The sequence below is a fragment of the Giraffa tippelskirchi genome, chromosome X (assembly GCF_054371585.1).
Source record: "Giraffa tippelskirchi isolate mGirTip1 chromosome X, T2T-mGirTip1v1.2.pri, whole genome shotgun sequence".
NCBI lineage: Eukaryota > Metazoa > Chordata > Mammalia > Artiodactyla > Giraffidae > Giraffa > Giraffa tippelskirchi.
In genome coordinates this window covers 28,031,958-28,059,896 of record NC_137289.1, presented here as the reverse complement: position 1 = coordinate 28,059,896, position 27,939 = coordinate 28,031,958, and the positions used below count along the sequence as shown (strand labels likewise).

At 39.0% G+C, this 27,939-nt stretch overlaps 1 protein-coding gene across 2 annotated transcripts in view; it reads right to left on the bottom strand.

The window, feature by feature from the left end:
• The window catches only part of TENM1 (teneurin transmembrane protein 1), a 795,886-nt gene that overhangs the window by 290,314 nt on the left and 477,633 nt on the right, over window positions 1–27,939 (bottom strand). For both annotated transcript variants that reach the window (XM_081563742.1, XM_081563743.1), the window contains one exon: window positions 509–708. In XM_081563742.1, coding sequence (XP_081419868.1) covers window positions 509–708 — 200 coding nt within the window. The remainder of the gene's footprint in view (window positions 1–508; window positions 709–27,939) is intronic.

Sequence of the window (27,939 nt, the reverse complement as noted above, 5' to 3'; positions counted from 1 at the left end):
GGGAAATGAAGTGGCAAAAGTTTCTAGAAGGGTCTTGTAAGCCATAGAGCTTTTACCTATTTAAGTTTTTCTTAATAATAAGGAACATGTTTTACCTACAAGACAAAACATGCCTTTTTGACTCATTTCCCTCTTGATTTGCATTCCTTTATTGGGACAACAGGTCAGGAATGTATGGGACCAGTGGAGGTGTGGGCACCAAGACTAAAAAAGAGGAGGGGGCTGGGAAGGCTCATGACCATTTTGTTCCAGGAAGCAGAACTTCAGTTGCAAGAATATTTTCTTAAACTTCCTTTTTTTGAGTCTGTTTTGCTAAATTCTAGTTGTTATTGCTCAATAGCATCTTTTTTTTTTTCATTCACTTGACTGTGATTATTCTGGATATTTGCTCATTACAAAATTGTCTGCCATCACCTTTGACTCCCACATATTTTGCAAGTCACAAGCCCTGAACTATTCATCCCACCACTCTCTGAAAGGGTCAAGAAATATCTACAATATCAAATACCTGAGTGTGTGTAGGTGGAATGTTTCTTCTGCCATAAATTCCCAGCAGTGAGTCCTTGGCTAAAGAAATATTGAATTTCAGATATATAGGATGGTGGATAGTAATCTGGAAACGCCAGAATAAGCCAGGTGGAATGGTCTGCATGACCTGTGCACCAATGTCAACTTCTCCAGTGTCTATTGCCCGTCCCTTCTGAAACACTGATTTTAAAAATAAAGAAAATTATTCATAATATTAGTCAGTTGATAAAACAATGGTTTTTAGATTTTCAAGAACATATATATCAAATCAGACTTACTTATCTCTTCCTTCCTCTTCACTCCACACATTTTGTAAAACCTTACCCAAATTAACTATCTCCAAGTAGTCTTTCCCAACCAACCAATGTATCAGTCTCTCCTTCCTCTTAAGTACTATTGCACTTATTTCCATCATTTGAGTCATTTTAACCATTATTTACTGAACTTTGTCTTGGTAGCTGTAGGAAATACCTACAGCTGTATAGGAGATACAGCTATAAGTGAAAGTTACTCAGTCATGTCTAACTCTTTGCGACCCCATTGACTATACAGTCCATGGAACTCTGCAGGCCAGAATACTGGAGTGGGTAGCTGTTCCCTTCTCCAGGGGATCTTCTCAATCCTGGAATTGAATCGGGGTCTCCTGCATTGCAGGCAGATTCTTTACCAGCTGAGCTACCAGGGAAACCCAGGAGATATCTCCTTTATCATGGGCTTCCCTGGTGGCTCAGATGATAAAGGAGATACAAAGATGAGTAAAATAAAGTTCTTGCTCTCAAGGAACTTTTAATATAAGAGAGAAAAACAGGGCAAATATGCAAATAGTCACATTGTAAAGGAAAATACTTGCATTGGGTATACAAAGTAAGGAAAGGTATTTGATCAGAGGATACTCATCATTCCTGGCTGTCTGAACCCCCTTTATATTCTTTCATTTTCTTCTTAGCACTTATCACCACTTAATATAACATGTGTTTTACTTATTTCTTGTTTATCACCTGTTTTCACCTGATAGAATATAAGGTCCATGAGGCTGTGGCTGTTTTGTTTATTGCTTTATCCCCAGTAATCACAAGAATGTAGTTCTGTGATCAGTACATATTTATTCAATGAATAAACAAATGAGTGAATCAGAAAAGCATATTTATGGGAAGTGGTACTCAAAATGAGCCTTAAAGGATGGAAAGGATTTCAACAGAGCTGTGGGGAAGAATTTTCCATGTGAAAGGAACAGCTTGAACCAAAACAAAGACAGAATCTATAAAGCTAAGGTGCAGGGTATGTGTATGTAGATAGAAGCAGTTGGAAGTAGGGTTAGAGGGAAAGGATGGAAGGCGAAGTGTATCTGATAAGGCATTAATATCCAAAACATATAAAGACCTTGTACAACTCAATAACAAAAATGCAAATAATCCAATTTTTAAAAATGGACAAAGGACTTGAATATATATATATATTTTCCAAAGAAGACATATTAATGACCAATAGTTATATGAAAGATGTTTAACATCACTAATCACTGGGGAAATGCAAATCAAAATCACAATGAGATATTACCTCATTCCTGTTAGGCTGGATATTATCAAAAAGACAAGAGATAAATGTTGGTGAGGATGTAGAGAAAAGAAAACCCTTGTGCACTGTTGGTGGGAATGAAAGTGAAAGTCGCTTAGTCATGTCCGACTATTTGTGACCCCATGGACTATACAGTCCATGGAATTCTCCAGGCCAGAATACTGGAGTAGGTAGCCTTTCCCTTATCCAGGGGATCTTCCCAACCCAGATTTCGAACCCAGGTCTCCCTCATTGCAGGCGGATTCTTTGCCAGCTGAGCCACAAGGGAAGCCAAAAATAGAACTAACATATGATACAGCATTGCTATTCATGGGTATATATCCAAAGGAATTGAAATCAGGAGCCCACATTCTTTGCAGCATTATTCAAAATAGCCAAGATATGGAAACAACTTGAATGTCCTTCAGTGGATAAATGGATAAAGAAGATGAATCTGAACGGCTTAGTGAAATAAGGCAGACAGACAAAAGTTGATTTCATACAAACAAGAATAGAATGGTGGTTGCCAGGGTGGGAGGGAGGAGAAAATGGGGTGATATAGTTCAAAGGATACAAATTTTCACTTATAAAATGTTTTGAGGCTCTAATGTACAACCTAGTGAATATAGTTAATGATATGGTAATATATACTTGAAAACTGCTATGAGTAAATATTAAGCATTTTCAACCACACACACACACACACACACACACACACACACACACACACACACAAGAGCTGACTGTGTTAATGATGTGAGGTGATAAATGTTTTCATTATCTTGATCTTGGTAACCATTCTACAATATATATGTATATCAAGTCATCATATATATAGAAAATTATAAAACACTGATGAAAGAAATCAAAGAGGACACAAATAGATGGAGAAATATACTGTGTTCATGGATTGGAAGAATCGATATAGTAAAATGAGTAAAATCAATACAGTAAAATATAGTAAAAATGAGTATACTACCCAAAGCAATCTATAGAGTCAATGCAATCACTATCAAGCTACCAACGGTATTTTTCACAGAACTAGAACAAATCATCTCACAATTTGTATGTAAATACAAAAAACCTCGAATAGCCAAAGCAATCTTGAGTAAGAAGAATGGAACTGGAGGAATCAACCTGCCTGACTTCAGGCTCTACTACAAAGCTACAGTCATCAAGACAGTATGGTACTGGCACAAGGACAGAAATATAGATCAATGGAACAAAATAGAAAGCTCAGAGATAAATCCACGCACCTATGGACACCTTATCTTCGACAAAGGAGGCAAGAATATACAATGGAGAAAAGACAATCTCTTTAACAAGTGTTGCTGGGAAAACTGGTCAACCACTTGTAAAAGAATGAAACTAGAACACTTCCTAACACCATACACAAAAATAAACTCTAAATGGATTAAAGATCTAAATGTAAGACCAGAAACTATAAAACTCCAAGAGGAAAACATAGGCAAAACACTCTCCGACATAAATCACAGTAGGATCCTCTATGACCCACATCCCAGAATATTGGAAATAAAAGCAAAAATAAACAAATGGGACCTAATTAAAATTAAAAGCTTTTGCACAACGAAGGAAACTATAAGCAAGGTGAAAAGACAGCCTTCAGAATGGGAGAAAATAATAGCAAATGAAGCAACAGACAAACAATTAATCTCAAAAATATACAAGCAACTCCTGCAGCTCAATGCCAGAAAAATAAACGACCCAATCAAAAAATGGGTCAAAGAACTAAACAGACATTTCTCCAAAGAAGACATACAGATGGCTAACAAACACATGAAAAGATGCTCAACATCACTCATTATTAGTGAAATGCAAATTAAAACCACAATGAGGTACCATTTCACGCCAGTCAGAATGGCTGCTATCCAAAAGTCTACAAGCAATAAATGCTGGAGAGGGTGTGGAGAAAAGGGAACCCTCTTACACTGTTGGTGGGAATGCAAACTAGTACAGCCACTATGGAGAACAGTGTGGAGATACCGTAAAACACTGGAAATAGAATGGCCATATGACCCAGCAATCCCACTGCTGGGCATACACACCGAAGAAACCAGAATTGAAAGAGACACATGTACCCCAATGTTCATCGCAGCACTGTTTATAATAGCCAGACATGGAAGCAACCTAGATGCCCATTATCAGATGAATGGATAAGGAAGCTGTGGTACATATACACAATGGAATATTACTCAGCCATTAAAAAGAATACATTTGAATCAGTTCTATTGAGATGGATGAAACTGGAGCCCATTATACAGAGTGAAGTAAGCCAGAAAGAAAAACACCAATACAGTATACTAATGCATATATATTGAATTTGAAAGATGGTAACTACAACCCTATATGCAAGACAGAATAAGAGACACAGATGCATAGAACAGTCTTATTGGCTCTGTGGGATAAGGTGAGAGTGGGACGATCTGAGAGAATAGCAATGAAAAATGTATATTATCATATGTGAAACAGAACGCCATTCCAGGTTCGATGCATGAGACAAATGCTCAGGGCTGGGGCAATGGGATGACCTAGAGGGATGGGATGGGGAGGGAGGTAGGAGGGGAGTTCAGGATGGGGAACAAATGTAAACCCATGGCTGAGTCATGTCAATGTATGGCAAAAACCACTACAATATTGTAAAGTAATTAGCCCCCAACTAAAATAAACAAATTAATTTAAAAAAATCAATAAAATACCTATCACTTAAAAAAAAGTCATCATGATGTATACTTTAAATATATATGATCATATTTATCAATTATGCCACAATTAGGTTAAAAAATCACATATTATCTGGGCAGTGTAAAGCTGGATTATCCTAAGGAATGGTACAAATATCAATTAAATTCAGATTACTATAAATTCAAAAATCTTATTGTAATTTTAAGCATAAATACTAAAATATAAATTTATTTTTTGAACTAGCATAGAGAAAATAGTACTGAGATAAATATAATTTATTCTAAATGAAGACAAGAAAGGGAAGACAGACTAGATGGGTCAATTAGAAAGCATGAGGAAGATGGAAGATAAATTTCATATATCTATATCTTTACCATCTGAGCCACCAGGGAAGCCTCATATATCTATGTGTGTGTGTGTGTGTGTGTGTGCGTGTGTGTGTGTTTGTTAGTTGCTCAATCGTGTCTGACTCTTTGCGACCCCATGGACTGTAGCTCACCAGGCTCCTCTGTCCATGGGATTCTCCAGGCAAGAAAACTGGAATGGGCTGTCATTTCCTTCTCCCATATATCTATATCTATCATTACAAATAAGGAGTCATGAACTAGACATTTGTGTTAAACAGTAAGAACCACCAATCTGAATGAAGAAGAAAAATCTAATTATATTTCTTATAAAAAATATATCTAAACTATAAATATTATTATTTATAATAATTATATATAACAATAAAACAAATTACATATTATTGTATATACAAATTATAATATATATTATATAAACAAATTATTATATAATAATTACTATAATAATTATTTATTATTTATAACAATGCCAAAGAATGCTCAAACTATCGCACAACTGCACCCATCTCATATGCCAGCAAAGTAATTTTCAAAATTCTCCAAGCCAAGCTTCAACAATACATGAACTGTGAACCTCCAGATGTTCAAGCTGGATTTAGAAGAGGCAGAAGATCCAGGGATCAAATTACCAACATCCGTTGGAACATAGAAAAAGCAAGAGCGTTCCAGAAAAACACCTACTTCTGCTTTATTGACTATGCCAAAGCCTTTGACTGTGTGGATCACAACAAACTGGAAAATTCTTAAAGAGATGGGAATACCAGACCACCTGACCTGCCTCTTGAGAAACCTGTACGCAGGTTGAGAAGCAGCAGTTAGAAGTGGACATGGAACAACAGACTGGTTCCAAATAGGAAAAGGAGTACGTCAAGGCTGTATATTGTCACCCTGCTTATTTAACTTATATGCAGGGTACATCATGAGAAATGCTGGGCTGGAGGAATCACAAGCTGGAATCAAGATTGCCGGGAGAAATATCAATAACCTCAGATATGCAGATGACACCATCCTTATGGCAGAAAGTGAAGAAGAACTAAAGAGCCTCTTAATGAAAGTGAAAGAGGAGAGTGAAAAAGTTGGCTTAAAACTCAACATTCAGAAAACTAAGATCATGGCATCTGGTCCCATCACTTCATGGCAAAGAGATGGGGGAAACAGTGGAAACAATGACAGACTTTATTTTGGGGGGCTCCAAAATCACTACAGATGGTGACTGCAGCCATGAAATTAAAAGATGCTTGCTGCTTGGAAGGAAAGTTATGACCAACCTAGACAGCATATTAAAAAGCAGGGACATAACTTTGCCAAGAAAGGTCCATCTAGTCAAAGCTATGGTTTTTCCAGTAGTCATGTATGGATGTGAGAGTTGGACTATAAAGAAAACTGAGTGCCAAAGAATTGATGCTTTTCAACTGTGGTCCAAGAGTCCCTTGGACAGCAAGGAGATCAAACCAGTCCATCTTAGAGGAAATCAGTCCTGAATATTCATTGGAAGGACTTATGTTGAAACTGAAACTCCAATACTTTGGCCACCTGATGCGAAGAACTGACTCATTTGAAAAGACCCTTATGCTGGGAAAGATTGAAGACAGGAGAAGGGGACAACAGAGGATGAGATGGTTGGATGGCATCACAGACTCAATGGACATGCTGCTGCTTCTCCTGCTAAGTTGCTTCAGTCGTGAGTTTGAGTAAACTCCGGGAGTTGGTGATGGACAGGGAGGCCTGGCGTGCTGCAGTCCGTGGGGTTGCAAAGAGTCGGACACGACTGACTGACTGAACTGAACTTGAACTGTACTGATAACAATAAAACAAACTATTTCCCCAGGAAGAAAAGACGCTTTTACTGTGGTGGCCCAGGTTCAATCCCTGGTTGGAGAACTTAGATCTTATGAGTTCCCAAGTAATGCTCATGTTTCTTGGTCCTCAGCCCACACACTGAGAAGCAAGGTTCTAAGAACCCTGTGAACCTAGATGTGAGGGATGTAGGAGGAGGGAGTCAAAACTCTAAGTTTGAGTGACTTAATAGCAAAAACATGAAACCTATAAACAGCTGGTTAGTGTGAGAGAATGTTAGTGTATCAGGTCTTTATTATTTGTTGTCATATTTTCTAATTATTTCTGATGTGCTGGCTTAATATAAGTTTCTCTGGGATTCTTTGTTATGTGGTGGTGGGAACAGAAGCAGAGTGGTAAGAATTGAGTTGGCCTTGGTTTTGAGCAAGGAGGATTACATCTCAGGAGCGCAAGCTCAATTTGGCCTCATTTCACACTGCTTTTATATTTTTCAGCCATCAACTCCTTTTCCACACCAAACACAGTTTAAAAACACACATGGTCTCTGTCCTTTGTGTTCACCAGCTATAAAATTAACAGCCCATTAAGAAACACACCTGCAGTGGCTTTATTCAGAGGCCAATGCCTTGCAGCTTTTAACTCCCTAAAATACCTCCATTATTGCTTTTTGTGTTAAGGCCAAGAGTAATAACTATTTTAAGAATGTTCACCGGTTAACTGTTAATAATAGATTTCAAATGCAATTTTGAACATAATTATGTATTACAGGACACATAATTTTGTGAAATTAACATTTATAATAAAATACGCCCTTTGAAATCATAAATGACCAACTGAGGACCTTATTTTTCAGTGGAAGTTATTTTTTCCACGTGAGACAGAAGTTTGGTCCATAAAGGGTTGATTATACACTTAACTCTCGAGGTCCTGGAGCAGACAGATCTCTTCAATGAGCAGTACTTAATAGACTGTGTTTATGTGGACACTTCTATTCTCAACTTAATGTTCAGTTTATCCAACTGCTAGCCTCATTAGGGGCCTTTATCACTTGTTAAAATGCATCATTTGGTCATGCAAACAATATTATAAATGTAAGACAATTTAAAACATTTTAGGTTCAGCAAATAGTATTTTAAAGGTGCTGAAAATGGTCTCCAATGAATGCAGATGTTGTCATTTTTAAAAACTCAGGACAAAACTGGCTGATGGACATTAATCTTTTTTTTTTTGACATTAACCTTCATATATGAGCCTTACCGAATGCTACACTATCTCTCTCTTCTGCATTTTATAGCATCATATATTGCATAAGGCCACTTTAATGTTATTCATTAAATCAAAAGAAACTTGTGAAGTTGTGTTGTTGGAGTTTCCTGGTTTTTAGAATTACTAAATGTACAAAGCATATATACACGTCATCTATAAAATGATTTTAAAAGAAGATGGTCTTACCCTTTGAGAACTGGTATCACAGTTAAGAGAAGGTAGTTAAAGAGATAGGGTAACATGAATGAACATGTGGACTATAATTTAAATAAAAATAGCAAAGCAAGTTTTTTTTTTTTTTTTTGCAGTGATTTGGTATTAGAAAAATTCTCACAGCTTGCAGATACAAAATTTCTCAGCCCCTAACCTTTTAGAGCTTAGCACATCAGAAAGGAAGGTATCTCCTTGTTAGCAATTTACTTCACTAAATAGACTGTTCCATTTTCACTTCTCTCAAAACTAGTTATGGATTACAATATAGTGATTATTGGTTGATTTATTATTTCATTAGTTTTCTTAATGTAGTTCAAAGGGGGAAACCAAAGAGAAGGAAATTACATGCAGAAAAACAATATGTAATGTGATTTCATGATGAAATTCTGTATCAATATAGGTAAGTGGAATACTTTTGGACAAACTTAACATTGACTCTGATTCTTCATTTGCAAATCGTCAGTGCAGAGTTAAAATATAGCACTAGGATACAGATTTTGTAATATTCATGTTTTAATTGTCCCTTAATCACTTATTTTACTGAAGTATATCAGAAGGCCCAAGAAGATCATATTCTCCAACAACAAATGCTTCCTGCACAAATCGAAGAAGAAAGGCAGAGAGCCACGGATTATATCAAACTGTGAAGTACTGTAGTTATCACAGTCTCACCAATATCCACCAATTTAGTTTGAGTTAAACACTCTCTTTATAGGTTGCAACACAGGCATCAACTGCTGAGTAGGAATAAAACAATGGCAGACAGGCCAGGTTGAAGGATGGCAAACTGGTGGTGCAAAGGAAAAGGTCAATCTACCTGTACGATAAAAACAGATGGTGGAGCTGGTGACAGACATCATGTGTAGTGGTTCTATTGACTAAACCAAAGTTTCACTGAGACACATACCTGAATACTAAAAATGTGATTATAATAGTGTTCTTCTTATAAGATAGGTTGTTCCTTGGAAGAAAAACTATGACAAACCTAGACAGCATATTAAAAAGCAGAGATACTACTTTGTCAGCAAAGGTCCATCTAGTCAAAGCTATAGTTTCTCCAGTTCAGTTCAGTTCAGTTCAGTTGCTCAGTCATGTCTGACTCTTTGCAGCCCCATGAACCACAGCATGCCAGGCCTCCCTGTCCATCACCAACTCCCGGAGTCTACCCAAACCCATGTCCATTGAGTCGGTGATGCCATCCAACCATCTCATTCTCTGTTGTCCCCTTCTCCTCCTGCCCTCAATCTTTCCCAGATCAGGGTCTTTTCAAATGAGCCACCTCTTCACATCAGGTGGCCAAAGTATTGGCGTTTTAGCTTCAACATCAGTCCTTCAAAAGAACATTCAGGACTAATTCCTTTAAGATGGACTGGTTGGATCTCCTTGCAGTCCAAGGGACTCTCAAGAGTCTTCTCCAACACCACAGTTCAAAAGCATCAACTCTTTGGTACTCAGCTTTCTTTATAGTCCAACTCTCACATGCATACATGACCATTGGAAAAACCATAGCCTTGACGAGATGGACCTTTGTTGACAAAGTAATGTCTCTGCTTTTCAATATGCTGTCTAGGTTGGTCATAACTTTCCTTCCAAGGAGTAAGCACCTTTTAATTTCATAGCAGCAATCACCATCTGCAGTGATTTTGGAGCCCAGAAAAATAAACTCAGTCACTGTTTCCCCATCTATTTGCCATGAAGTGATGGGACCAGATGCCATGATCTTAGTTTTCTGAATGTTGAGCTTTAAGCCACCTTTTTCACTCTCCTCTTTCACTTTCATCAAGAGGCTCTTTAGTTTTTCTTCACTTTCTGCCATAAGGCTGGTGTCATCCGCATATCTGAGGTTATCGGTATTTCTCTCAGCAATCTTGATTCCAGCTTGTGCTTCCTCCAGTCCAGCATTTCTCATGATGCACTCTGCATATAAGTTAAATAAGCAGGGTGACAATATACAGCCTTGATGTACTCCTTTTCCTATTTGGAACTAGCCTGTTCTTCCATGTCCAGTTCTAACTGTTGCTTCCGGACCTGCATACAGGTTTCTCAAGAGGCAGGTCAGGTGGTCTGGTATTCCCATCTCTTTCAGAATTTTCCACAGTTTATTGTGATCCACATAATAGGACTAGGCTTTGGCATTGGTAATAAAGCAGAAGTAGGTGTTTTTCTGGGACTCTCTTGCTTTTTTGATTATTCAGTGGATGTTGGCAATTTCATCTCTGGATCCTCTGCCTTTTCTAAAACCAGCTTGAATATCTGGAAGTTCATGGTTCACATATTGCTGAAGCCTGGCATGGAGAATTTTGAGCATTACTTTACTAGCGTGTGAGATGAGTGCAATTGTGCACTAGTTTGAGCATTCTTTGGCATTGTGGGATTGGAATGAAAACTGATCTTTTCCAGTCCTGTGGCCACTGCTGAGTTTTCCAAATTTGCTGATATATTGAGTGCAGCACTTTCACAGCATCATCTTTTAGGATTTGAAATAGCTCAGCTGGAATTCCATCTCCTCCACTAGCTTTGTTCGTAGTGATGTTTCCTAAGGCCCACTTGACTTCACATTCCAGGATGTCTGGCTCTAGGTGAGTAATCACACCATTGTGATTATCTGGGTCATGAAGATCTTTTCTGTACAGTTCTTCTGTGTATTCTTGCCACCTTTTCTTAACATCTTCTGCTTCTGTTAGGTCCATACTATTTCTGTCCTTTATTTGCCCATCTTTGCATAAAATGTTCTCTTGGTATCTCTAATTTTCTTGAAGAGATCTCTATTCTTTCCCATTCTGTTGTTTTCCTCTATTTCTTTGCATTAATTGCTGAGGAAGGCTTTCTTATCTTTCCTTCCTATTCTTTGGAACTCTGCATTCAAATGGGTATATCTTTCCTTTTATCCTTTGCTTTTTGCTTCTCTTCTTTTCACAGCTATTTGTAAAGCCTCCTCAGACAGCCTTTTTGCTTTTATGCATTTCTTTTTCTTGGGGATGGTCTTGCTTCCTGTCTCCTGCACAGTGTCACGAACCTCCACTCATAGTTCATCAGGCACTTTGTCTATAAGATGTAGTCACTTAAATCTATTTCTCACTTCCACTGTATAGTCATAAGGGATTTGATTTAGATCATACCTGAATGGTCTAATGGTTTTCCCCACTTTCTTCAATTTCAGTCTGAATTTGGCAATAAGGTGTTCATGATCTGAGCCACAGTCAGCTCCCAGTCTTGTTTTTGCTGACTGTATAGAGCTTCTCCATCTTTGGCTGCAAAGAATATAATCAGTCTGATTTTGGTGTTGACCATCTGACGATGTCCATGTGTAGAGTCTTCTCTAATGTTGTTGGAAGAGGGTATTTGCTATGACCAGTGCATTTTCTTGGGAGAACTCTAGTTTTTCCAGTAGTCATATATAGATGTGAGAGTTGGACGATAAAGAAAGCTGAGTGCTGAAGAATTGATGCTTTTGAACTGTGGTGTTGGAGAAGACTCTTGAGAGTCCCTGGACAGGAATGTGTTCAAACCAGTCAATCCTAAAGGAAATGTGTCCTGAATATTCATTGGGAGGAGTGATGCTGAACCTCCAAAACTTTGGCCACCTGATGTGAAGATCTGACTCTTTGGAAAAGACCCTGATGCTGAGAAAGATGGAAACAGGAGGAGAAGAGGACGACAGAGCTCTAGATGGTTGGATGGTATCACTGACTTGATGGACATGAGTTTGAGCAAGCTCCAGGAGTTGGTGATGGACAGGGAAGCCTGGCGTGCTGCAGTCCATGGGGTCACAAAGAGTCAGACACGACTGAGACTGAACTGAACTGAACTGAAAAAACTATATTCTGGACATATAAATGTGTTTATTTTTTCTACTTAATATACCTAGACTGCATTCAATGATTCTGTGCAAAACTCAGTGGGACATTCCTAGAAGACATTGATATATGGTTATTTATAAGATTTCACTACCGGGTCCTTGTGTAAAAATGACTAGGTTAAAGGATGTGGCTGGGCCCAAAACAGCAATCTTACAGTCTTTTAAAGACATTTGCAATTCCATAAAAAGTACCTAAGCTAAACAATACCACTTTAATGGAAGGGAATATTGTCCAATGATATAAAAAAGAAATAAGCCTCAAGGTCCTGGTTCCCCTTCATTTCATCCTATAGCATGCTCCAAACCATTAAGAGACACAATCAAATGACTTTGGTACAATCTTTCACCTGAATTAGTCCTAGTGTGTGTCTCATGATTTAAGTACCATCTTCTCTGTGTTCTTTCAAATATAATAATTGTTTCACAGTGTTGTGAAATTTAGAATATCTGTGCTTCGAGCAAAATGGGCTTATTCCCAGTGATCAAAAGGTGTTCAGAGATGAAAAGGAAACAGTGAAAAACCTATCCTGTCCATCTATGTGGCTTTGTATAATTTTCCTTATACGAACCATTCAAGAAAAACACATATTCAACTCTCACTTTCCAGATAGTGTATTACACATGCATTTCATATTGTTACACCCAGCAGTAGGCAAGAGAAAGAAAAAGAAGAATGAACTTTGAATGTAGTAGGCGCTTGGTAATTGCTATTTCAATAAATTAATAAAATAAAATAGTAATCTTGATAATTTATTTAGTACTGTTGATCATTTACTTTGACATTTCAGTACAAGGTTTGGTGGGAGGAAGAACTGAAATCATCTACACACATAGATATTTGGGAATTAACTGTGACTAAAATATGCTCAGAAATGAAATATCTCTGTTTTACTGACACTGATAATACATAGCTGATTGTGTAGAAAAGTCCATTAACTAATCTTGAATGCAGGTTCAGTTGCTCAGTCATGTCCAACTCTTTGCGACCCCATGGACTGTAGCCCACCTGGCTCCTCTGTCCATGGGATTTTCCAGGAAAGAATATTGGAGTGTGTTGCCATTTCCTCCTCCAGGGGATCTTCCTGACACAGGAATTGAATCCTTCTCTCTGTGTCTCTTGCCTTGGCAGGTGGATTCTTTACCACTGAGCCACAGGGGAAGCCTATTCTTACACTTGAGAAATACACTACTGTTTAAGTGTTAACAGTTATGCCCATACACTGACAGACTTCAGATTCCAGGATAGTAGCTTATTGACTATTGCATACATCTTCTCAGACAGCAATAAAATGGCATTATTAAAATTGTACCATTAAATAAAGGATGAATTTTGAATTGGATTTAGACTCTATGATCTATTTTTGAACATATATCAGTATTATTCATAACATCCAAAAAAGGTGAAAATCCATAAAGATTCATCAACTAATGAATCGATAAACAAATATGTTATATTCATACAATGAAATATTATTCAGCCATAAAAAGGAGCTAAGTATTGGTATATGCTACAACATGGACAACTTTGAAAACCTTATGTTAAGTGAAAGAAGCCAGAAAGAAAAGTCTACACATTTTGACTGCATTTATATGAAATTTACAAACAGGCAAATCTATAGAGACAGAAAGTACATTAGTGGTAGCCAGGGGCTGGGGGGAGCTGGGAATAGGAAGTGACTGCCAGTGCCTATGAAGTATATTTTTGGCATGATGAAAATATTTTAGAATTAAATTGTAGTGAAGGCTACCCAACTCTAAATATACTAAGAATCGCTGAGCTGTAGACAATAAATCAGTGAATTACATAGTATGTAAATAACAGTTGGCCCTCCATATCCATTGTTTCCATATCTGTGGAGTCAACTAATGGTAGATTAAAAATATTCAGAAAAAAAAGTCCCAGGAAGTTCGACAAAGCAAAACTTGAATTTGCTGCACACAATTTTACAACTATTTACACAGCATTTACATTGTATTAAGTATTATAAGTTATCTAGAGATGATTTAAGGTATATGGGAGGACTGCATATACAAATTCTAAACCTTTATAAGAGACTTGAGCATCCACAGATTTTGGTATCTGTGAGGGTCCTAGAACCAATCCTCATGGATACCAAGAGACAACTGTATATGGATGTACATATTCCTGTCACTTTTTAAAAGTTCTAATCATGCAACTGTATATCTCAACAAAGCTGTTACAAAAAAAAAATATGTTTGGAAGGTTTAAATTGCCACGCATAACCTACATATACATTCACACAAACTACCATACAGTGTCATAAGAATTTTGATGTGTTTCCAGGTGGTATTAGAAGGTCACTTGCTATCTAGAGGCTGAACTGTCTCCTGGCCAGTACTTTTAGGACATGTAATTGGTAGTTCACAGCAGGGAAGCCTATTTTGTATATTTTGTACAGTGTTATATGTTTGTTACATGTAGGTTACTCTGATCACATCCTTCTGGACTTTGGAAAGCTGGCAGCAGGGTAGGTCATAGGTCATTTTCTCTAGCTTCCCCTTTTGTGGGCTTCCCTTGTGGCTCAGCTGGTAAAGAATCAACCTGCAATATGGGAAACCTGGGTTTGATCCCTGGGTTGGGAAGATCCCCTGGCAGCGAGCATGGCAACCCACTCCAGTATTCTTGCCTGGAGAATCCCATGGACAGAGGAGCCTGGCGGGCTACAGTCCATGGGGTTGCAAAGAGTCTGAGCACATATACCTGAACACATATATCTTGTGCCAGGTTTTGGGAAAGAGAAGTGGCCAGCATAGGCACTAGTTCTCATGGGTTGTCATATTGCTACATATTTTGAAACATTTTAGGAAACCAGAAAAAACATACCAAATTAAAACTTTTCTTCACAAATAAAATACATTACAGAGCATAGTAATAGTAATAACAATAATCATAACAGATGATAACATTTATTGAACATACTGTGCTCCCTTTTTGAACCGCTATCTCTTATTTCCATAGTATCAAAATGTCTTTCTCATACTCAGTGTGCAATACAATTGGTGTCAGTTTATCTCTGAGGCTTCTCCCTCCCCTTCTCTTGTCCCAAGAGACTTTGGTCCCTTTACCATCTCCTTTCTTCCTAGCGTCCTCAATGTCTCCCTCTATATTGGTGTCTTATTCAAACAACCACACGTCTCTCTTTAATAAAAAGAAAGGAATAAAATGACCCAACTGCCCCTTCATCTAGTTATCAAACTATTTATCTCCTTCATTTCCTTGCCAAACTGTCTCCATCTGCTGCCTCTATTGCTTCATTATCCATTTAGCACATAGGCTATTACCATCTGCATTTCCCCCTTACCACTCTATTATTCCAGTCTCCTAAACAGGCACTCTTTAAAGTCATCTAGGATTGATTTTTCTCGTTTCTCAAGGCTCAGCTCAAGTTACTTCTATAATAACAATCATCTTTTCATCTTCTTTCTTTTAGGCCTCTTAGTCACCTAACCATTTTATTTCTATTTCTGTACAACAGTTGGTTGGATGTTATTTTGCACTGTGTATATATGCGTGTTTCTTACAGCTCTCCTATTTAATAGGAATTTTTTCAAGGGCAAAAGCTATGTCTTCTGCTTCATTTGTTAACTTTTCACAGTACTTAAACCACAGTTAAAATAGTATCTTGACTCAAAACAGCATTAAAAATCAGGAGCTTCTATTCTATGTTCCCAAATACTAAGATTTCATTTTTTTCCCCTTGATATTATTTGAATGGAGGGTTTGAGGTGGTCAAGAATCTTGTACAATTCAAATTTTCACATGTATTCTTCCCTCTCACTGAACCCCTGGCAATGGCAAGATGGTATCTGTGTACAGTTCTGGTGAAGACACCTTTGGTAGAATATAAAATGGAAATATGAAAAGGCAACTAAAATGACTAAGGGAGCATAGGAGCTATAAGTAGAGTAAAAAGTAAAACCAAAGGCTCTTAGCATTAAAAAGGCAAAGACTAAGAAAAGATTGGTGATTATTATCTATAGGACTGCCAAAGTTATGCAAAGCAAAACATGCAAACCTGTGTATTAGATCCTGGAACTCTAGCACTTTATTTTCAAAGGGAAATTTTACACACTAAAGTTGCCTTTGACTTCATAAAAAAGCTAGTAAATGTTTGAACTTTCTCCAAAAATAATACAAGCTGAAAGATATAACTGGGCACTCCGTAGGATTAAATATACATGTGGCTGATAAATTTCTACAATGGATTATTTCTTCCAAAAAATATAAGATATTATTAACACATTATGGGAAGATTCTCTAGCCTTTCAAGGACTAGTTCAGGAGGATAAATATGTCATTCTATAGCATACCACTTAGTGCCTCTGTACTGGGCCAGAGGGACCAAAAGGCAGACACATTTTACATGGCATCCCAGGTAAGTTTTTTATAAAAAGTCTTTAAAAAAGGAAGATGATTAAAAATAAAGGAAGAGGATTAAAATGAAACAAGAATAAATCATAAAACATATATGGCCAAGAACATTTAGCATGAATTTTTTATACTGTAAATAAGTTTACCTGTGAGTATACTGAACTCTTTCCATAAATTTATTTGAGAAGTCAGGTCTCCAGTATGCTCTAGAAAAGCTTTTGTTAAAACTGAAGTATATTGATAAAGTGATTTAATATAGTTGAAAACAAGCTGCAGCATTCTAGCTGAGCCTCCTGAAACCCTGTGTTAGAGAAACATCTATATGGCATTATAGGAAACATTTACTGTAATTGCCATCAATCTTTAAAAATAATAATGTTATGCTCCCAACATTGTTGTCTTTGTTAGTGCATGACTACTATTTTATTCATGTGGTTTGTTGTGCTTATATGAATTATTCCCAATTCCACAACAATGTCCTAGGCTTTCATATCCTTTAAGTAAAAGATACTGAAACTATGGGTTGACTCAAAGGGCAGCTGAGTGCATTTTAATATCTACATGTCCTATGAAAGAATATTGAAGAACCACAGAATTATAATGCAGGATTATGTTCCATATGAATGCACAATGATTACCTGGGTGGAGTTGGAGCAGTTTTTTACTTTGGTACAAAATGAATCTTTACTGACTGTGTCTATGAAATAAATATAGTGAAACTGTAAGTAAATTTAGAATTCAACCTGTTGTTCAGGGTCCAGAATTGTTATTGCATAAATGGCCACCAAATGTAACTATGCTATAGGTCAAAAGAGGACAAAACAAAGCCAAAACAAAAACAACACACACACACACACACACACACACACACACACACACACACACACACACCCCTCTTCAGCTAAGTCTACAAGGAAAGGAGGTCAGAAAGGTGCATGTTGTGTTGCTGTTTAACTTTCAATTCCCAAGGGTACTTGTTTGAGTGCAAGTGCATGTGTACTGCTTTGAGGAGGAGGGACTGTTTGGAGAACCTAGAACTTTGTTTTGAAATAAAAGATTTGCAAAATACTCTTAGGGACAGGAGGGAGATCCAGACGGCAGAGTAAGAGGATGTGGATGTCACATCCCTCTAGGAACATATCAAAAATACATGTACAAGACTTTCCTGGTGTTCCCATGGCTAAGATTCCGCACTCCCAATGCACAGCATCTGGGTTTGATCCCTGGTCAGGGAACTAGGTCCCAAGTGCTGCAACTAAGATCCCACACGTTGTAACGAAGACTGAAGATTCCCTGTGGCACAACTAAGAACTGGCACAGCCAAAATAAATAAATAATTATTTTAAAAAGTACATCTACGTGTGGAACAACCCTCATTGAAAACTAAATGCAGAGGCGGGGCTAAGATGGCGGAGGAATAGGACGGGGAGACCACTCTCTCCTCCACAATTTATCGAAAGAACATCTGAACGCTGACCAAACTTCACAAAACTACTTCTGAAGGCTGGCTGAGGACGTCAGGCTTTCACAAAAACTGCGCATTATCTTCAAAAGAGGTAGGAGAAATTATAAAAGATAAAAAGAGAGACAAAAGAGTTAGGGACGGAGACCCGTCCCGGGGAGGGAGTCGTAAAAGAGGAGGAATTTCCAAGCACCAGGAAACCCTCTCACCAGTGGGTGTGGGGGAGGATTTTTTTTTCTCGGAGGGCAACGTAACTGGGAGGGAAAAAATAAATAAAATCCACAGATTACGTACCTAAAGCAACTCCCAGCAAAGAACCCCAGACGCTCGCATCATCCGCCACCAGCAAGTGGGGGCTGAACGGAGAGGAGCGGGCGGCATTGCCTAGGGTAAGGACCGGGCCCGAGTGCCCCGAGGGCAATCTGAGGGAACTAACGTGAGATAGTAACCTAAACTGTGGGACAGCGAGAGAGAGAGAACTATCCCGCGAAAAGCCCAACTCTAAGGCACTGCCGGCCCGCTCACAGAACAAAGGACTGAGCGATACCAGAGGAGAGCTAGCCGGCTGCGGACCGCCCCATCCCCCGCCGGACACAGCGGGCAGGCGGGGCCCGCCAGAGCCGGAAAGGGGCAAACTCGGCTCCAGAGAGGGCACCCCCTACCAAACTGCAAACAGGCTCCCAGTTTCTAAGCAAAGACTGCCTGAGATCCCGGAGGGTCGACAGCCGCCGGGAGGGTCGCAGCCAGAGACCAGCTCCCCAGAACCGACACAAAGCACACCGGAGCCGGGCGCGCGCGTAAACCGAGGCGGGGACCAGGGAGGTGATAAGCCGCACCGCCCCAACAGGGGACAGCGCCCTCGCCAAACTCCTGGCCGCCTGGGCAGCTCTGACCGGGAACGGCACAAGCCGCGGGCGAAACCGAGTCTGCGCCTTTGTGGAGTAACCGGGAGCCTGAACCTGAGCGGCTTAGACCTGGGAAGTGCACGCAGCTCAGGGCCCGCTCCCCGGCCGAGTAACCTGAAGCCTGAGCAGGGTAGACGGGGAAAGCACACACGCCGTGAGCGGGGGCGAACCCAGTGCGGCCGAGACACTGCGAGCTTACCACACACACGCCAGAATTGCAGTGTTCCTTCCTCCCCACAGCACGACTGAACAAGCGAACCTAAAGAGATCACCTCCACCGCTTTGTTGCAGGGCGGAAATTAGATACTGAAGAGATCTCCAAACAGAAGCCAAATAAACAGAGGGAAGCGCTTTGGAAGGGACAGGCCAACAGATTAAGATCCCTGTAGTTAATACCGACTGCATTAAAAAGGACCTATAGATCTTGAAAAGTATAAGCAGGAATAAGGATCTATCTAAAACTGAGCAGCTCCCACACTGCTCACAACAGCTCCAGAGAAAGTCCGGGATATATATATTTTTTACTATTATTATTATTTTTTTTTTTAATTTTTTTTTTTAATTAAAAAAATTTTTTTTTTCTCTTCTTTCCTTTTTCTTCAAGTCCTCTATTACACCTTTAACTTTCATTTTCATAACCCACTATTAACTTGCAAAAAAAAAAAAACCCTATTTTTGAAGCAAACTACATACATATATCTTATACCTTTTGTGTTTTCTTTTTTTTTAATGTTTTTTTCCTGTTCTACATTTTTTTACTGTTTCTTTTTTTACTGTTTTACTGTTTTTTTTCTTTTTACACTGTTTCCTTTTTTCTTTTTTTTTTTTTTTTAGATTGTAAGTTTTATAAGAGTCTAACCTCTACTCTAGATTTTTAATCTTTGTTTTACATATTTGATATCAACTTTGTACATTTAAGAACCCAATCTTTAGGACCCATTTTTACTCAGGAGTGTGATCACTGGCCTGATCACTCTCTCCCCCTATTGATGCTCTTTCTTCTCCCCCAGGGAACCTCTATCTCCCACCCTCCTCCTTCTCTTCTCAACCCAATTCTGTGAATCTCTGAGGGTGTTCTGGGTACCGGAGAACACTTCAGGAACAGGATACTGCCCAGATCTCTCTCTCCCCTCTTAATTCCTCGCTTTCTACTCATGCTCACCTCTGTTACCTTCCTCCCCCCTCTCTATGTATCTCTGTGAATCACTCTGAGGGTTCCAAACTGTGGAAAGCACAGAGGGAAGTGCTTACTGGCTAGATTGCTCTCTCCACATTTGAATTCCCCTCTTCCCCTCCTGGTCACCTCAACCCACCCCCCCCACCTCATCTCTCCATGTAACTCAGTGAACCTTTCTGGGTATCCCTCACTGTGGAGAATCTTTTCACCATTAACCTAAAAGTTTTATTATTGAGGCTGTATGGAAGGAGAAGTCTTGAGGCTACTGCAAGAATAAGACTGAAAACCAGGGGAAACATTAATTAATAAGAGACCATCCAATAGCCTCCATAAATTCACTGAAACCAAGCTCCACCCAAGAGACAATAAGTTCCAGAGCAAGACATACCACGCAAATTCTCCAGCAACGCAGGAACATAGACCTGAGCATCAATATACAGGCTGCCCAGAGGCACACCAAATCCATAGACATCTCAAAAATTAATACTGGTCACTCCAGTACACTCTAGAGAGCAGAAATCCAGCTCCACCCACCAGAACACCGACACAAGCTCCCCCAACCAGGAAACCTTGACAAGCCACCTGTCCAACCCCAACCGCAGTGAGAAACCTCCACAACAAAGAGGAACTTCATACTACCAGAATACAGAAGGGCCACGCCTAACACAGCAATCTAAACAAGATGAAAAGGCAGAGAAATACTCAGCAAGTAAAGGAAAATGAGAAATGCCCACAAAGCCAAACAAAAGAGGAGGAGATAGGGAATCTATCTGAAAAAGAATTTAGAATAAGGATAATAAAAATGATCCAAAATCTTGAAAGCAAAATGGAGTTACAGATAAATAGCCTGGAGACAAAGATTGAGAAGATGCAAGAAATGTTTATCAAGGACTTAGAAGAAATAAAAAGGAATCAATATAGAATGAATAATGAAATAAAGGAGATAAAAGACACTCTGGAGGGAACCAACAGTAGAATAACGGAGGCAGAAGATAGGATAAGTGAGGTAGAAGATAGAATGATGGAAATAAACGAAGCAGAGAGGAAAAAAGAAAAAAGAATCAAAAGAAATGAGGAAAACCTCCGGGACCTCTGGGACAATATGAAACGCCCCAACATTCGAATCATAGGAGTCCCAGAAGAAGAAGATAAAAGGAAAGGCCATGAAAAAATACTCGAGGAGATAATAGTTGAGAATTTCCCTAAATTGAGGAAAGAAATAGTCACAGAAGTCCAAGAAACCCAGAGAGTTCCAAACAGGATAAACCCAAGGCGAAACACCCCAAGACACATATTAATCAAATTAACAAAGATCAAACACAAAGAACAAATATTAAAAGCAGCAAGGGAAAAACAACAAATAACACACAAGGGGATCCCCATAAGGATAACAGCTGATCTTTCAATAGAAACCCTTCAGGCTAGAAGGGAATGGCAGGACATACTTAAAGTAATGAAAGAGAATAATCTACAACCCAGATTACTGTACCCAGCAAGGATCTCATTCAGATATGAAGGAGAATTCAAAAGCTTTACAGACAAGCAAGAGCTGAGGGAATTCAGCACCACCAAACCAGCTCTCCAGCAAATGCTAAAGGATCTTCTCTAAACAGGAAACACAGAAAGGATGTTTCAACATGAACTCAAAACAACAAAGTAAATGGCAACGGGATCATACTTATCAATAATTACCTTAAATGTAAATGGGTTGAATGCCCCAACCAAAAGACAAAGGGTTGCTGAATGGATACAAAAACAAGACCCCTATATATGCTGTCTACAAGAGACCCACCTCAAAACTAGGGACACACACAGGCTGAAAGTGAAAGGATGGAAAAACATATTCCATGCAAACGGAGACCAAAAGAAAGCAGGAGTCGCAATACTCATTTCAGATAAAATAGACTTTAAAATAAAGGATGTGAAAAGGGACAAAGAAGGACACTACATAAAGATCAAAGGATCAATTCAAGAAGAAGACGTAACAATCATAAATATATATGCACCCAACATAGGAGCACCACAATATATAAGGCAAATACTAACAAGTATGAAAGGGGAAATTAACAATAACACAATAATAGTGGGAGACTTTAATACTCCACTCACGCATATGGATAGATCAACTAAACAGAAAATTAACAAGGAAACACAAACTTTAAATGATACAATAGACAAATTAGATTTAATTGATATTTACAGGAGTTTCCACCCCAAAACAATCAATTTTACCTTTTTCTCAAGTGCACATGGAACTTTCTCCAGGATAGATCACATCCTGGGCCATAAATCTAGCCTTGGTAAATTCAAAAAAATTGAAATCATCCCAGCCATCTTCTCTGACCACAATGCAGTAAGATTAGACCTCAATTACAGGAAAAAAACTATTAAAAGTTCCAACATATGGAGGCTAAACAACACGCTTCTGAATAACCAACAAATCACAGAAGAAATCAAAAAAGAAATAAAATTATGCATAGAAACGAATGAAAATGAAAACACAACAACCCCAAACCTATGGGACACTGTAAAAGCAATACTAAGGGGAAGGTTCATAGCAATACAGGCGTCCCTCAAGAAACAAGAAAAAAAATCAAATAAATCAACTAACTCTACACCTAAAGCAACTAGAGAAGGAAGAAATGAAAAACCCCAGGGTCAGTAGAAGGAAAGAAATCTTAAAAATTAGGGCAGAAATAAATGCAAAAGAAACAAAAGAGACCATAGCAAAAATAAACAAAACTAAAAGCTGGTTTTTCGAGAAGATAAACAAAATTGATAAGCCATTAGCCAGACTCATCAAGAAACAAAGGGAGAAGAATCAGATCAACAAAATTAGAAATGAAAATGGAGAGATCACAACAGACTCCACAGAAATACAAAGGATCATAAGAGACTACTACCAACAGCTATATGCCAATAAAATGGACAACTTGGAAGAAATGGACAAATTCTTAGAAAAGTATAACTTTCCAAAACTGAACCAGGAAGAAATAGAAGATCTTAACAGACCCATCACAAGCACGGAAATCGAAACTGTAATCAGAAATCTTCCAGCAAACAAAAGCCCAGGACCAGACGGCTTCACAGCGGAATTCTACCAAAAATTTAGAGAAGAGCTAACACCTATCCTACTCAAACTCTTCCAGAAAATTGCAGAAGATGGTAAACTTCCAAACTCATTCTATGAGGCCACCATCACCCTAATTCCAAAACCAGACAAAGATGTCACAAAAAAGGAAAACTACAGGCCAATATCACTGATGAACATAGATGCAAAAATCCTTAATAAAATTCTAGCAAACAGAATCCAACATCATATTAAAAAGATCATACATCATGACCAAGTGGGCTTTATCCCAGGAATGCAAGGTTTTTTTAACATCCGCAAATCAATCAATGTAATACACCACATTAACAAATTGAAAGAAAAAAACCATATGGTTATCTCAATAGATGCAGAAAAAGCCTTTGACAAAATTCAGCATCTATTTATGATTAAAACCCTCCAGAAAGCAGGAATAGAAGGAACATATCTCAACATAATAAAAGCTATATATGACAAACCCACAGCAAACATTATCCTCAATGGTGAAAAATTGAAAGCATTTCCCCTAAAGTCAGGAACAAGGCAAGGATGCCCATTTTCACCACTACTATTCAACATAGTTTTGGAAGTTTTGGCCACAGCAATCAGAGCTGAAAAAGAAATAAAAGGAATACAGATAGGAAAAGAAGAAGTAAAACTCTCACTGTTTGCAGATGACATGATCCTCTACATAGAAAACCCTAAAGACTCTACTAGAAAATTACTAGAGTTGATCAATGAATATAGTAAAGTTGCAGGATATAAAATTAACACACAGAAATCCCTTGCATTCCTATACTCCAATAATGAGAAAACAGAAAGAGAAATTAAGGAAACAATACCATTCACCATTGCATCAAAAAGAATAAAATACTTAGGAATATATCTACCTAAAGAAACAAAAGACTTATATATAGAAAACTATAAAACACTGATGAAAGAAATCAAAGAGGACACAAGCAGATGGAGAAATATACCGTGTTCATGGATTGGAAGAATTAATATAGTGAAAATGAGTATTCTACCCAAAGCAATCTACAGATTCAATGCAATCCCTATCAAGCTACCAATGGTATTTTTCACAGAACTAGAACAAATCATCTCACAATTTGTATGGAAATATAAGAAACCTCGAATAGCCAAAGCAATCTTGAGGAAGAAGAATGGAACTGGAGGAATCAACCTGCCTGACTTCAGGCTCTACTACAAAGCCACAGTCATCAAGACAGTATGGTATTGGCACAAAGATAGAAATATAGATCAATGGAACAAAATAGAAAGCCCAGAGATAAACCCACGCACATATGGACACCTTATCTTCGACAAAGGAGGCAAGAATATACAATGGAGAAAAGACAATCTCTTTAACAAGTGGTGCTGGGAAAACTGGTCAACCACTTGTAAAAGAATGAAACTAGAACACTTCCTAACACCGTACACAAAAATAAACTCAAAATGGATTAAAGATCTAAACGTAAGACCAGAAACAATAAAACTCCTAGAGGAAAACATAGGCAAAACACTCTCCGACATAAATCACAGCAGGATCCTCCATGACCCACCTCCCAGAATATTGGAAATAAAAGCAAAAATAAACAAATGGGACCTAATTAAAATTAAAAGCTTTTGCACAACAAAGGAAACTATAAACAAGGTGAAAAGACAGCCTTCAGAATGGGAGAAAATAATAGCAAATGAAGCAACAGACAAACAATTAATCTCAAAAATATACAAGCAACTTCTGCAGCTGAATTCCCGAAAAATAAACGACCCAATCAAAAAATGGGCCAAAGAACTAAGCAGACATTTCTCCAAAGAAGACATACAGATGGCTAACAAACACATGAAAAGATGCTCAACATCACTCATTATTAGAGAAATGCAAATCAAAACCTCAATGAGGTATCATTTCACACCAGTCAGAATGGCTGCTATCCAAAAGTCTACAAGCAATAAATGCTGGAGAGGGTGTGGAGAAAAGGGAACCCTCTTACACTGTTGGTGGGAATGCAAACTAGTACAGCCACTATGGAGAACAGTGTGGAGATTCCTTAAAAAACTGGGAATAGAACTGCCATATGACCCAGCAATCCCACTGCTGGGCATATACACCGAGGAAACCAGAATTGAAAGAGACGCGTGTACCCCAATGTTCATCGCAGCACTGTTTACAATAGCCAGGACATGGAAGCAACCTAGATGTCCATCAGCAGACGAATGGATAAGGAAGCTGTGGTACATATACACAATGGAATATTACTCAGCCATTAAAAAAAATACATTTGAATCGGTTCTACTGAGATGGATGAAACTGGAGCCCATTATACAGAGTGAAGTAAGCCAGAAAGAAAAACACCAATACAGTATACTAATGCATATATATGGAATTTGAAAGATGGTAACGATAACCCTATATGCGAGACAGAATAAGAGACACAGACGCATGGAACAATTTTATGGACTCTGAGGGAGAAGGTGAGGGTGGGACGTTCTGGGAGAATGGCATTGAGACATGTGTATTGTCATATGTGAAACAGAGCACCATTCCATGTTCGATGCATGTGACAAGGGCTCAGGGCCGGGGCAATGGGATGATCCAGAAGGATGGGATGGGGAGGGAGGTGGGTGGGGGGTCCGGGAAGGGGAACACATGTAAACCCATGGCTGATTCATGTCAATGTATGGCAAAAACTATTACAATATTGTAAAGTAATTAGCCCCCAACTAAAATAAATAAATTTATTAAAAAAAAAAAAAAAAAAGAAAACTAAATGCAAACTGGCAGAAGGACTCCTATACAACCAAGGCTGTAGAAAGATACCCACATAATGGGTAGGACAGAGAGAAAAGTCTCTGGTTGGGACCTGTGTTCCTGCGAGTAGACTTGGAGGAAAAGGGAAACCACATGGGCAGATACCGGCCCTGGGGACGGAGCAGCATGAGCCACAGACTGGACAGCCCAGTCTGTGAGTACTGTGCGAAGAAGACAAGCCCCCTTTAGCTGTCTGGAGGACCGCTGAATCATATAGAAAGTCTGGTGAAGCCTGGACTCTGCTTGTAAGAAGGCTGGCCTCACTGACTTGCCCTCAGGCAGGGCAGAAAGACATCTGCCCTAGCAGATGCTGGGTTTCCTGAGACCACCTTGCCATGCACCACAGCCTGAGCTGAGTGAACACTCTGGCCCCACGCACTCCAGTCCACAGCATGGCACTGGATCTGGGGCACAGAGGATTGAGAGAAAAGATTAGATCATGGGGTACGGAACTGACCCAATGTAGTGGGGCAGAGCCCCAATGGAATGGTGGTAGCTGTGGTTGACACTTCCTCAAGCAGCACCTCAGAAGCAGCCCAGATCTCTGAGGGCAGCTGCTCTACCACAATTGACTGCTTGATACATGCAGAGAGTCCAAGCGGGTCCTACCAGACCTGCAGAGCAGTTCCACAAGGGGGCAGGGGTGGTGGAGGTAGTGGGCACTGATCAACTATGAGTGATGAAGGGGGCTCACACCTGAGGCTGCATCTGAGTAGAGCTGCAGACCCCTATAGGCAGCGCATGAGACCTGTTTGCATTTGGGCCCCACTTATTACACCACTCCCCTCCTCTGAGGCAAATGTCCCAGTGTGGGGTGAGGAAAAATCACACACTTAAAAGGAAACACAGCCAGTTTGAGCCCCACCCTTGGGGTTTCTGCTCCAGCAACTTGGTATCAGACCCTGCTCCTGACAGAGCACTGATAACCACTGAGCAGAGAGGAAGCCCCACCTCACACCCTGACCAGCTCTAGCTCCTCCATTTCCAGCCCCACACCCTACCAAGGCGATCACTGCCAGCACACCCTGAGGAAAAATTCTGATCTGCATCCACATCAAATCCAGTTGTCCCATCCAAGGCACTGGGCACAATCAGTCTGTATAGAGACACTCCCATCTCTTTCAAGACCATAATAGGTAACTGCTACATAGGGTTGCACAGAGTCCAACACGACTGAAGCGACTGAGCATGCACACACAGATGGAGAAAGTTGAGCAAAATTAAAACGCAGAGGAGCTACTTACAATGGAAAGAACAAGAGGAAAACCCCGAAAAAATGAATACTGAAACACAAATAAACAAATAATCAGATAATAATTTATCAGATAAAGAATTCAAAACATTGGTATAAAAATGTTAACTAAATTATGGAAAAGAATTGATCTAAACAATGAACACTTTAACAAGGAAGTAGCCCAATCAGAAATGAATAATTCAAAAGCTGAAACAAAAAGACCCACTAGAGGGAATGAAGAGCAGACTGAGTGATACAGAGAACACATAGTGATCTGGAAGATAGAATAATACCAACCACCAAATCAGAACAGCAGAAAGAAGAATAAATTTTAAAAAAGGAAAACAACTTAAGAGATCTCTAAGATAACATTAAGCTTTCCAACATTTGCACTATTCAGACTCAAAAAACAGAAAATAGACAGAAGGGTATCAAAAATGTATTTGAGGAAATTATGACTAAAAAAGTCCCAAACTTGAAGAAGGAAAGAGATATCCAGGTACAGGAAGCACAGATGATCCCAAGCAAGATAATCCCAAACAGACTCATATCAAGAAATTTCATAATTAAAATGGCAGAAGTT